This window comes from Gastrolobium bilobum, unplaced genomic scaffold (genome assembly GCF_033153095.1).
Source record: "Gastrolobium bilobum isolate Gb01-03AN ecotype WA unplaced genomic scaffold, APGP_CSIRO_Gbil_v1 utg23192, whole genome shotgun sequence".
In the NCBI taxonomy this organism is placed as follows: Eukaryota; Viridiplantae; Streptophyta; class Magnoliopsida; order Fabales; family Fabaceae; genus Gastrolobium; species Gastrolobium bilobum.
Genome location: NW_026898001.1, coordinates 11708 through 24390, shown reverse-complemented (window position 1 = coordinate 24390; position 12683 = coordinate 11708). Strand labels below are relative to the sequence as shown.

Here is a 12683-nt window from a genome sequence, read left to right as displayed (position 1 = left end):
AAAGATGGCGAAGGAGAGACCGTCGATGGTTGGTTTTTTGGTGATGCGACGGTGTAAGTAGACACTCCCATGGTATTGGGCATATGTTATGAGGAGGAAGCGGTGGTGCACCATGATAGCGGGGGCGCGTGGTTGAATTTGAAACTGTGAAAATGCTATAGTGTGGGGGATTCTGTCATGCGTGCTAGCTAGAGGAGTGAAATTGTGTCACATGCAGCATCTGTCGAAGGGCTTATATAAGGTGGATATCATATCAGCAAGGGAGGAGGGGACGTAACATGATTCTTTATTTTTGTTTTTTTTTTAAGGAATATTTTTTTTTTAGGGTTTTATTAATTCATGTTAAAAGAGATAAATTATCTCATGTTGTAAAGACAAATTTGTAGGCTTCACCACCTGAAAAAAAAAAAAAAAATTTACACAATTATAATTATCGAAAGATGTATAGGAGAAAAAATTTATCTCATATAGCATAAGAATAATTTTTCCTTTTTTTTCTTTAGTAATAATAATAAATTGATTATATATATATTGAGTTATACTTATCCCCGTTTAGTTTTACTATTCTTATTATCTTTTTGAATATCATTAGATCAATTTAAAATTGGTAGTTCAAAAAAAGAAAAAATTAATCCTAGACCTGGAAAGCGATAAACATATTGAAATGTTAAAAAAAAAAAAAAAAAAAAAAACACACCAAACAAAAGCAACACACCGAAAATAGCAATTTGAATGACAAAAAACATGACGTATTTTTTTTTTTTTAAAGCAACAGGGAAGGTAAAGCAAAACGACAAAACAGAGGCTAACTTATGCACTTTCTTTTTTTTTTGGAAAAAACTTATGCCTGCTAAATCTCCCGGTGGAAATTCGTTTTTCTATTTGATTATTATAATGGTTTTGGAATAAATTACTTATTAAGTAAAACTTATTCTGTTATCACCCTACCTAAAATATAAGTTATAGATATTCTCTATAAAAGGCAACACTGAATATAAGAGAAAGGGTAGATTTTAGGATTTTCTGAATTTTTTATTGCTGTGAAGTTGGGAGAGCCAGGGAATATAGAGAGAGCATATTTGTAGTTAAATGAGTTAGAAGTTTCAATCCACCTTCATAGGAAAGTTACCTACAATTTTGACTTTTCCAACACGTCCATGTTACTTCCTCTGCACTCTGCAGTGAAGTTGGGTATATAAATTCAACATCAACTGAACTTTTTTTAAAGCCTCCACTTTTTTATAAAGCTAGTATGAAGTATGAACAGACTTTTTTTTTCCCCATTGTCCTTTTTTCTATTTAAGAGAAAAAATTTATAGGTTTGGCGTTTGTATTATTATTATTATGTGAAAATTTTCTTAGATATTTAATAACATGATATTGGGTTGACTTGACTTAGCTAATCAGAAAAGATCAAGCTTCCATTTGTGACTAGGAGATTCTTATGTGATTTCGTTTATAAATGCTACTAAACTAATTGTTTGAATTTGCTATTATCAAAGCTAAAGTCATGAACAAATTAAGATAAATGACATTGATATGTATCAACACAATTGATAATACTATGTCAAGTTTAATGTTTCACTAATTTGTTACTTCAGAATTGTTTAACATTATAAAAGAAGGCCTACTGCATATGTTTGTTGAATTATATGGTGTAAGCACAAATTTATGCGTTCTGATAAATATAAGATTGTCAATTATATTCCTGGCTAGTATTGTCGTCAAGTTTATCAAATTGTAATCAAAAGAGTAAACCCATTCGTTTGTTCCAGAACGGTATACATTATCCAGACTATGTTGCTAAGGAAAAAGGAAAATTCCAAGTGGCTAAAAAATTTGAAAACCAACAATCTTTATGTCATAGATTGTAGGAGGAAAAGGAGTCAGCCAATGACTTCATGTTTTCCTGGATAACAAATTCAGTCACTTGGTAACTTTAATAACTAATCAGAGGAGTTCATACTCGTTTACCACTTGATGGAACCAACGCTGCCAATATTCTTCCTGTATGGATACAGTGTGTTAAATAAGGGTCTCCTGTCTTCCGCATTTGGCCACGGTGTGCTTTTCTTGCAAAAGCTATATAGCCTTCTGTACCTGCCTTCACACATAAGGTATTTTAATGATGTAACAAGTGGACATACAAATCCTAACGCAAGTAGAGATATTAAACCTTTCCATCATTAAATACAGGTGATAAAGTGGACGGGCCGCTCTTACCCTGTTATTAACTTGTCAAAAAAAATAAGTCATTTCGTCCTGTCCCACTTTTGAAAATGGGTTGAAAAACTTAGTCTACTTCATCCTGTTTGGCGGATTGAGCGGATGAGCCCGTTTTGCCGGCTCTAAATATATAGGAACATGGAGGAGGAAGAGGATAATTTTTAAGGAAAAGTGTGTATCATTTTAAAGAATGTAAAGTTGTGTCATTTTAAGTGAGAGAAAAAGATAAATAAAAGGGAGAGAGAGTAGACAAAAATAAATAAAGATGTGAGCCTCATCTCTTTGTGAGAGTAAAATGACATAAATTATGTCATTTAAAATGACAAACACTTCTCCCTAATTTTTATTAATAAGAAAACTAACTAGTAGATCCTATCATGTAGTGACAGAACCAGCAATAGAAAATTTCTAACACATGCAAATAACTACTGATTATTCATTACATTCAATCTCAGCACCTATGTTGCACCGACACTGACACGGAATACGGAATACGACACTCTGACACGTTAATTCTAAAAAATGTTAAATTTCGACATGTTATGACACTTTTTGATATTATATAATATTTTTAATTTATGTAGTGTATATTATATTTAGTATTCAATAATTTAACAAAAAAATAAAGCTAAACTTATAATACCCATCAATTTTGCAAAGAAACATAATATATCCCAAATATTTATATTAAACTCAATAAATTCGTAATCATAATCTAACGAATCTAATAGTTGAAACTCAAAATGCAACGCAACGTAACCTTTAAACCTTTTTTGAGTCTTTGCAACGAGTATTGGAGTGTCGAAGTGTCGGTGAGTGTCGGGAAGTGTCGGACACGACACATCAAGATTTTTGAAGTATCGGTGCTTTATAGCTCAGCACTATTTGATGCTAAAACGTGACGCTCCAACTCAAGCTTGTTTTGTTATAAATGAAAAAAAGAAGAAATACATCGCAAACCGAGCCTATCTAAGCCAAAGTCTTCACTCCGTTAATCGTTGAAGGAAAAACAAATCATATCCAAATCATATATAAGCTACTCTTTCATTTGACGTCGCAAATCATAAGTGACTCTAATGAATCAGAATCAGCGTACCAACCTCTCTCCAGTTCAGGTGTGACTGTGCAAAAGAGCAAAACAGAAAGAGAAGAAAGTAGAAAAAAAAGATGCATAACTTGGTTGTTCGTGCAGTTTGGGCCATAAGAAATCCATAAGAAATCAACCTTGGTGGAAAGACAAGCATCGGAAGCTAAAATGTGATTTTAAATGCTATACTTCACTGTCAAGTAAACTAATAGTATGACATGTCATGGAATAAAATGTGATTTTAAATTACTTTTCATATAATTGACTATACTTAGCAAATTATGCTTCAAACCTTCCACTAAAAGCACATCTTCAATGAAAGTAGTAGAAGAATTATCAATTTTACCTATACAAATATATTTCCTCGGTTATTGTCTCCGTAGGAGACATGTCCATGTTGTCTCATGGTGATTGAAGAAAATCTAGTCACGTCTTTGGTCATATGTTTGAAACATCCACTATCAAGGTATCACTTTGTACTTTTAGCCTTCAAGCACACTTATACCTACAAGGCAAACAAATTTACTTGAGTTTTGGTACCCAAGTCCTTTTGGGTCCATATGAGTTAGGTTTGGGCAGCAATATCATGAGAAAATAGTGGGGCAAAGTGCCTTTAACAACCCAAATTTACTTGTATCCTTTAACATTTCTTCTATACTTTGCAATTGTATGCATTATGTTATTTTCTTCCACAATAGCTACATTTGATAAATAGACTTTTCTAGACATATATTGAACATGATGCGCATGTGAGGATTTTACATACGAATGATGCATTTTAGGTTTTTCATAACTTAAACTATAAGTAACATGTGTAGGTCTTTGTCTACCAAGTATAACTTAAGTTTTCCCTAGCATATGTAAATTGTTTGAAATCATCATTCAATCTCTTTATTTCATCCTTAAGCTTTTCACATGTAATGCAAGATGTAGAAGACGATGAAAGACCTAGATAAGCATACAAGACAAGTAACGCTAGTATCAATCAGCTTTAAAGTTTCAATTTCACCTATCAAATCATCAATAAAATTTTCACAAGAGCCCGTATCGAATAATCCGTTCACCTAAAAAAGCTCTAAAAAATTTGATTGTTATTGACTTATTTTGATTGTTATTAGCGTATCTTTAGTTTAAGCGTTACAAAAATAAAATAATGAAACTGGATAAATATTTGAATTTGTATGCGTTTCAATTTATAAGGGGCAGTGGTGGAGTGCTGAGGAACAGTGTGACTTTTGTGTTAATCACGAAGAGGTTGATGATGCCATTGAATTGGTATCGGACATGCAGCAAGAGAAAAAGACAATGTAAAGGGAGAAGGGTAAGACCCAACCTAGGGAAATTTATTTCGTGCTAGGGATGCACCGTAAACTCGGTGCATCTTCCACTCATATTATGACATTTGTTTTATTTTTGTAAATCAATAATAAATAATTTATTTTAAAATTAAAAAAAAATGATTTAATATAAAGTAAGACACGTGTCACAATATGAGTGAAAGATGTACCAAATTTTCAGTTCATCCGTATTACAAAAGATATTCTCCCAACCTAGTGGTGACCGAGCAATGTGGAAAAATTGGGGCTCGCAGCAACACGGCAATGATTTGAATGAATGGCGCACAAGAGCGCACAAGACAGCTTGACCCTTACGCAATGACCTTGACCACAACCAAATTTCATTTTGACACCTATCACTTTGTTTACCCAATGCTTGGCACCTACGCATCTTGTCCCTCATTACCCCACATTGCCCGATCCTTTATATTTTATACAAACTCAATCACACTTTTAATTTGTTAATTTTAAACTATACATTGATGGGTCTTTTATTTTATTTTATTCTTCACAACTTTTTATGTTACTAAACAATATTTGAGAATTATTTATTTTTTAAACGTTTTTAAGTTTTATACAAATAACAAAATAGATGTTTGATAATTTATTCAGATATTAATACCTATGTAAAAAAGTAAATGTTAGACCGTGAGGGAATTGAGAGGGCGGGGGGGCTGGGTTTTTCTTCTACACAGAAAGTAAAGGGAAATAAAAAAGGAAGGGAAAAGAATTTAAAGTTTTTCTTTAGACCGGGAGGCGTTTGGTAGAGAAAAAAAAAAATTTATCCAAAAATCTCAATTTTCAGAAATATAATTTTTATATCCAGTTTACGATAATATTTGAAAATTAAAAATTTAAAAAAATTTAATTTCTCAAAAATCTCGCGTACCAAACGAGATTATTGGATTGCTAGAGATGTATCTGTCCCACACTAAAGAAGACTTTGAGCAAATAAAAACCCAATCCTAGCCACTCCTTCCAGCAAAAGTTCTTATCCCAACCAACCAGCCCTTCTTTCTTCGTAAGGTTTCATTCTTTCTCTTTTCTTTTTGTTTCTTTGTTGCTTTTCACTTTTCTTTTCTTTTTGAGTTGTTTTGTCTTTATTCTATTAGGTAACGTTAAACGGAGTTAAATATTTTTTATTTTATTTTTTATCAATATGCTGATCCTGATGTATCGATTGGGCTTGGGGGTTCTAGTAATGTAGAAAATAAAATGTTAGGCTTTGGTACAAACAACTTAAAAGAAGATTTGGGCTTTGTCAAGTTTCAGGTTGGATTTGGACATTGAGTTTTAATTTTTATTTGGGCTGATACTCGCTTAAGAATTATTGGATTTGTTTAACATGTAGAAGAGAAGTCAGGGCATGTTTGGTACATAGTATAGGATAAGGCCTGATAGTATAAGACCTGATAGTATAAAGCCTGATTGTATAAGATCTGATTGAATTTTAATACTATCCAGCGTTTGACACAGTATTGTATAAAATAATATATTGTATAAGATAATATCATCTAGTATTTGGTAATGTACTGTATAATACTATATATGATAAAAATATCCTTTAATAAAGAATTTATATAATTCTTCAAAAAAATGTCATATGATATTAATTTTTATAAAAATTTATTGATCAGTGTGTCCAAAATATAAATTAATTTTATAAAAATAAAAATATTCAATATTTTAAAAATTAATATATTGAAAATTTAATTTTAATTTTAATAGATTAATATTAAAATAATATATTAATTTTTGAGAATTACATTACTCAACGATGTTAATACATTAATCTCTTATCAGGTCTTATCCCTCACTCTTCGGCCGGATTAAGTTATACATCGTTTTGATGTATTAAGGGATTATGATGTATAAGCTTAGGAAAAATATACTCTTATGTTGTAGGAGAGAATTTTTCTCTCCTACACATACATCGATTTCCGTGTTACTTTTTTTTTATTTTTTCTTTTTCTATAATGGGTGGATCTCACACATGATTATTTCTATTACATGAGATAGTTTTCTCCTATTGCATAAGATTAATAAAGCCCATAAGCTTATATTATACGATTGTCACATCAAACAACTGAAAATGTCATAACGTATAGTATAAGCTTATACTATCATGCCTTATACATCACACCAAACAGACCCTTAGTTTAGGTCTTTTTGCATTGATAACAAAAGATAAAAATGAAATTGATAGAAAAATAAACAATACATGACAAAAAAAGGAGAAAGAAGAAAATAAAAAAATCAAATAGGATCAGGATAATGATATGACTTGGGAATTTTTTTTTTAAATTTAGTTCGTTGTTAGTTTGATTAGAATAATTTTATCATGATTGTAAATGGTATTCTAAAAACTAATAATTCTTTAGTGCATAACATGCAGATTTATTTCATTATAAGCCCAGTTTTAAGAATTTTTTCTAGAACTTTAACTAGATTAATTAGTTCTCATTAGGTTGGTTGGGAATTTTTTTTAAAAGGAAATTTTAGATGGTATGTTATGTCTATTTTATTTTATTTCTTAAAAAAAATAAAAAGCTCATGGAGTTTTGGTTTAGGTCAGTAAAATTTAAGGATACCAAAAAAAATAAAATTTAACTTGTGATAATTTTACTTGGAACTTCAATTAGGTAGCATTTGCTTCGAAAATACGATTGATGAGTTTAATTATACAAGGTCTTTTAAGTTTGGTTTGCAATCAATTTGATTAGAATGTATTATTTTCAATATTTAAAAACTCGATTCGGTCATTGACTCGGTCGAGGTTAAGGGTCTCAAGTTCAACCATGAGTCACTTCATTGACCCGATTTTATATATTAAAAAAATATAAATATATATCTTATATGAAAAATTTTAAAAAGTCAAACTACCAATCATTAAAGATTCAAAATGTCCTTAACATCATAATTCAACAAATTACATTCACAAGTCAATATTACACAAGCTAATCAAAGTATTAAACTATCAAAGTATAAAACACATATTCAGATTTAAATTTGCCAACAAATTCTTATAATAATGACAACGAGGCAAGAGAATATTAGGTCATTTACGTAGCTTCTCATATCTTCTTAAGGAGATTATTTTTTGTGAACCAGGACCACCATTTTTTAGGTGGTTCCTTAATGTAAATATGAGGATAAAATTGAAAAAGAAAGAAAATAACAGAGATAAAAGAGAAGAAAAAATTAACGATGGGAGAGGAAGCACCAAAAGATTCAATAATTCTTTCCTTCTTAAGCTATGTGTATGCACATGTTACTGTAAAACTAAAGCTACAATCTAGTACAGTCTGTACTGAAGCGATGATAACGACGTGTCAATCTTTCTTTTTCTTTGTAACGTTGAATTTATCGGGGTAAAAATGAGGACGGATTAGTCACATGCCATGCCACGGAGGGATGTTTACCAAATCAAATTGAGCAGTTGTCAGCATGAGAGATGCTCCAATGAGCTGTCACATTTGAACAAATTCAGATTATGATTGCTTGTTAATTGTTAGTTTGTTTCATAACTCTTCGGGCCAGATTAAAATCATGTTGCTTTTATGAATAATTGCCATGTTTTTTAACCTCACTCTATATTAATTAATCTTGTTTTTGGGCTGTCCGTGGGCCAGTTTCTTAATTGATAACAATATCAGATGGACGGCTTTCACACCGGCAAAACCTAGTAGTTAATTAATGATAATGATACTTCAAACAACTTGTTTGGTATAGCTGTGAAATTAAGGTTTCAAACCTCATTTCCATTTGAGTGGACAGCGTCTCATTGGAGTCAACAAATCAATATATACATTTGATTTGATTGATCAATGTCTACATGCCAACTAGGATGAATATAAATTCTACAAAAGGATCAAATGCCAATAGAGGCAGCCCCAGTAGCATTCCAATCATCTCTTGTTTCTCTTGCCAAATAACTTTTTGTCACAGATTATTCAAAATGGGCTTTACTTTTTAATTTTATTTGGGATCGAACCCACTGGAAGTATTTTAGTAGCCAGAGAATTAGTCTTACACCTACACTATGGTCTTAAATTAAAGAAGGTTGAGCTCTATCCATGTTAAAGAAATATTTCAATCCAAAATCTTAAGGTGTTAAGTGATCTTTTTAATGATTTATATTATTCTCTAACACGTTTTCTTACTCAAGAGTCCTTTGGGCTTGAAACTTGAATTATTGCATAGACTTAATTTTTCCTTCACTCAAGAGTCCTTTGAGCTTGAAGCTTGAATTATTACATAAGCCTAATTTTTTGTTTACCTTATGCTTGTTTAATTTCACAAGTAGAGGGCGGTGTGGATCGAACTTGTGACCTTAATATCATGTTAAAGAACCACTTCAACCCAAAATCAATCTTAAGATGCTTAAGACTTTTTTAATAATTTATATTATTTTCTAACAATATGGTCTCATCTTATCATATATGTGAAATTGGTCCTCGTTGTAGAATTATTGAATATTGACATGCAGGACGAACAGAGTCTAAGACTATTGAATTTGCAGGTTGACTTGAGCGCAAATTAAAATCAACCATAATTTTTCATTGTATGAATTATGATTGGATAAATTTATTTAAAAAATGATCAACTTCTCAAAGGAGGGTGAGTTCAACTCCCCATAGCTATAGCTCGAAGCTGATAATAAAATGCTACAAAGAATTTGATTTATTTTGATCCTGAATAAATATATATAAAGGAGAAAATTAAAGAAAAGAAAAATACAGAGGAAGATATAAAATTAAAGAATCATAACATAATATATTTTACAAATACAAAAGACCATCCATATATCTCAGAATCAGAACCTTCAGCGCGTACACTCAGCAGGGATTCCTTGTGGGAATCGCTTAGGATCGTTGCAGTAGTTATAGATCATGAAATACTTCTGAACCCATCTAAGTCTTCTTCTGGCATAAGCATCAAGCTCGTTGCTCTGCAATGCAGCATCAGAGAACGAATTGGAAGAGATGGAGGAGAATTCAGTGGCTTTGAAATTGCGGTAGTATGCTGTAAAGGGTGCTTTGGACCAATCAGTTTTCACCAAACCACCTCTGGTCGCCCAATCATCAGCATTCCAGAGGCTAGAATAGATTCTCATTGGTTGGTTCTTTGGGAAAGGAACACCAACAGACTCAGCATTCTTGAACACCCTTATGGGGATGTTATCAACCAAGAATCTGCAGTTAAAATAAATTTGTTAATTTGCATATCAATACAATAGAAAAAAAATAGAGATAAACAAAAAAAAAATTATTATTTTTTACTAAAAAAAGTTATATTTACAAATTTTTTGTTTATAAAATCTTACAGACTACGTTAAATATGATCGATTATACGAGTATATGATCGGTCATACTTAATATAATTGGTAAAAAACGGATCGTTCCTTTTTTTTTTTTACTTACATAATGTGCTGGGGCTTCCAGATGATAGAGTAAGTGTGGAAGTTTCTGGTGGGGTCGAACCAGAGGTAGAATTGTTGTTCTCTGTTTCCTTTGCCTTGGGTAAAGACGTTTGTGTGGAGAATGTAAGGGTCACCGCTAACGTTCCCCAAGAACTCAAAATCAATCTCATCATGAGTTGGGCCTTGTGATGACAACTGCACCACATGATCATATGCGAATGGAAATAATATTGTTATTGACAGCACCACAATATTACAAGGAATGATAACCAAAAGAAAATGAAATTATGTGCATGCTTAAGCTCAAGTCATTAAAGCTTTTGGTTTTTTGATCAATTCAGAACTAAATTAAAAATACCCTTTATGGAAAAAGTAATTTTAAACCGAGATTGGGCACTGCTCCACGCAAAACAAGCCCCTTTTTTTAATTATTATATTTAGTCATTATTAAACTAATGCTACGAAAGCTCTTGATATTAAAAATATGTTTTGGACTATGCAATGTTAGCTACCCCTGTCACCAGGGCAAGTAAAATTCACAAAAAAATAAAAATAAATAAATAATTAAAAATAATGTTCACTAATTTGTCTATGCATGTTTGAAAGTACCATGGAATGAAAAATAAATAAAGTGATAGTTGTGTGGACAAAGTAAAATGCTATAGCATAACTTGTTTTGTGGGTTTGCTACAGTTGGTGTTCTCGTGAATATATTGTGGCTGTTTAAAAGGTTGATGCCTAAAGTGTAAAAATATGGCAATAATGGTTGTATTTTCAGAACGGGGAAAGCATGTTATTTCATGAAGAAGCCATATTAAAGTTGCGGGGAATGATCCGTTTATAAATATTTTTTACAAATTTTTACAAATTATATTATCTTCTCCCGAGAGAAGATAGTGTAATTAGTGTTCTCCCGAGAGAAGATAGTGTAGTTTGTAAGAGTTTATAAACAAAAAAATTTGTTAATATAACCTCCCTTAAAGTTGCATTTGAAAAAGAAACGAAGAATAGTTGTGAGAAATACAAGAAAGGAATGAAATTGGATGAGTTTAGTTATGTTATAGTAAAACGTACGTAATAAGCAGTAACAGTGCCAGCAGAGTTGCCAGCAACGAGCTTGAGCTGCATATCAATTCTTCCGAATAGGTACTCTTTCTTGGATTGGAAGCCAGAGCCAGAGACTTTGTCCAGAGAAAGAGATAGAAGCTGACCTCCATTGAATATCTTAGCACGGTTATCACCCCATGTTAGATCAAAGTCTTGGTAGAAGCTAGCAGCACAGGTAGCCACAAGGGAGCTTATGACCACCCCAACCAGCATAATAAGCACATAAAAACCATTGCCAATAGAAGCCATTGAATTGAACACAGAAATAGAGAGGAAAGTAATTGTTGTGATGTGAAGGAATGTGTAAGAAAGAGGTCTATATATATATTTGTGTGATAAAGATAAAGATACGTAGGGGTTAGGGAAGTGAGAATGGGAATATGGTATTGTGTATGGTGGGGTGGTGGGACGCGTCAAGTATCAATAACTGGGGTGGCTCTGTAGGACCCAAAAGCTGGTGCCAGCTTTGCAACTCTTGAAAGCTGGAAGCTTTTTGTTTGCACATTGGTTATTATTTATAAGAGTAAACATTCTTTTTGTTTTCTTTCAATATCTACGAAATTCTTTTTAGTCTATGGCAATAAAAAAGGACCAAATTAGTCTCTAACAATATGAAAAAAGGGCCATGTTAGTGACGGAGGAGTTGACATAAGGACTAACGTGGCTCTTTTTTCATAATTTTAGGAATCAATTTGGTCCTTTTTTGTTGCCAGGGACTAAAAAAGATTTCGTGGATATTGTCAGGGACCAAAAAAGATATTTACTCTATTTATAATTATTGTTTGGATTATGCATAGAATTTTAATCATTTTTTTAAGAGAAATATAATATAAAAATTAGAGAAAAGTAATTCTTCAGTCACCAAAGATAAAATTATCTTCAATAAGCTCAAAATATCATTTTGAATTAAAAAATTAAAAAATTATAATAATAAAAATTAATATATCTTTCTTTACAAATTTAGGATTTTAGGGAAAATAATTACTTTAGATCATTATTAACGCATCCCAAGTATGATGCATATGCGTAGGCGCCATTTTAGAATGATGTGGAACAAAAAAATTAGGTGGTGAATGCCAACTGGATATGATATGGAAAGAGGACCGAATAAGAATAAAGCTGCCAAGGTATTTTACTTGTTCATGGGTCTACCTACCAATCATTCATTATAAATCCACTAAGATGATGCCACGTGGTAGGGTTAATATTTGAGTCACTGACCATAAATTTCCATTGTCAAATAATGAATTTCAAGTTTCTGACATCAGTCACGACTCACGAGACCACCAACTGCATGGCATGGTTATCTCCTTCGGTTCCTTCGGTGATGCTGATTACTCTTTCTGCTTCCTTTGTCTCTAGTTGTTGTGTAGTTTGAGCTTTTACTTGTCTTTTGCAATGCTGACAACAACTTTAAATGTAAAATTAAAAACAAGAGAGAGACAATATTCAAACGTATATATGTCATGAGCATAGTGCATATATACTTCGAAATCATTTTCTT

General features: G+C 31.8%; 1 protein-coding gene across 1 annotated transcript; it reads right to left on the bottom strand.

Moving 5' to 3' along the window:
• Nucleotides 1–9399: 9399 nt before the first annotated feature.
• On the bottom strand, nucleotides 9400–11428 carry LOC133312035 (xyloglucan endotransglucosylase/hydrolase 2). Its single transcript, XM_061513176.1, has 3 exons — nucleotides 11147–11428; nucleotides 10074–10267; nucleotides 9400–9845 (listed from the first exon to the last, which is right to left on the bottom strand). The coding sequence occupies exons 1-3, from the start codon at nucleotides 11426–11428 to the stop codon at nucleotides 9476–9478; spliced, it is 846 nt and encodes a 281-aa protein (XP_061369160.1). The 3' UTR covers nucleotides 9400–9475.
• Nucleotides 11429–12683: the final 1255 nt, after the last annotated feature.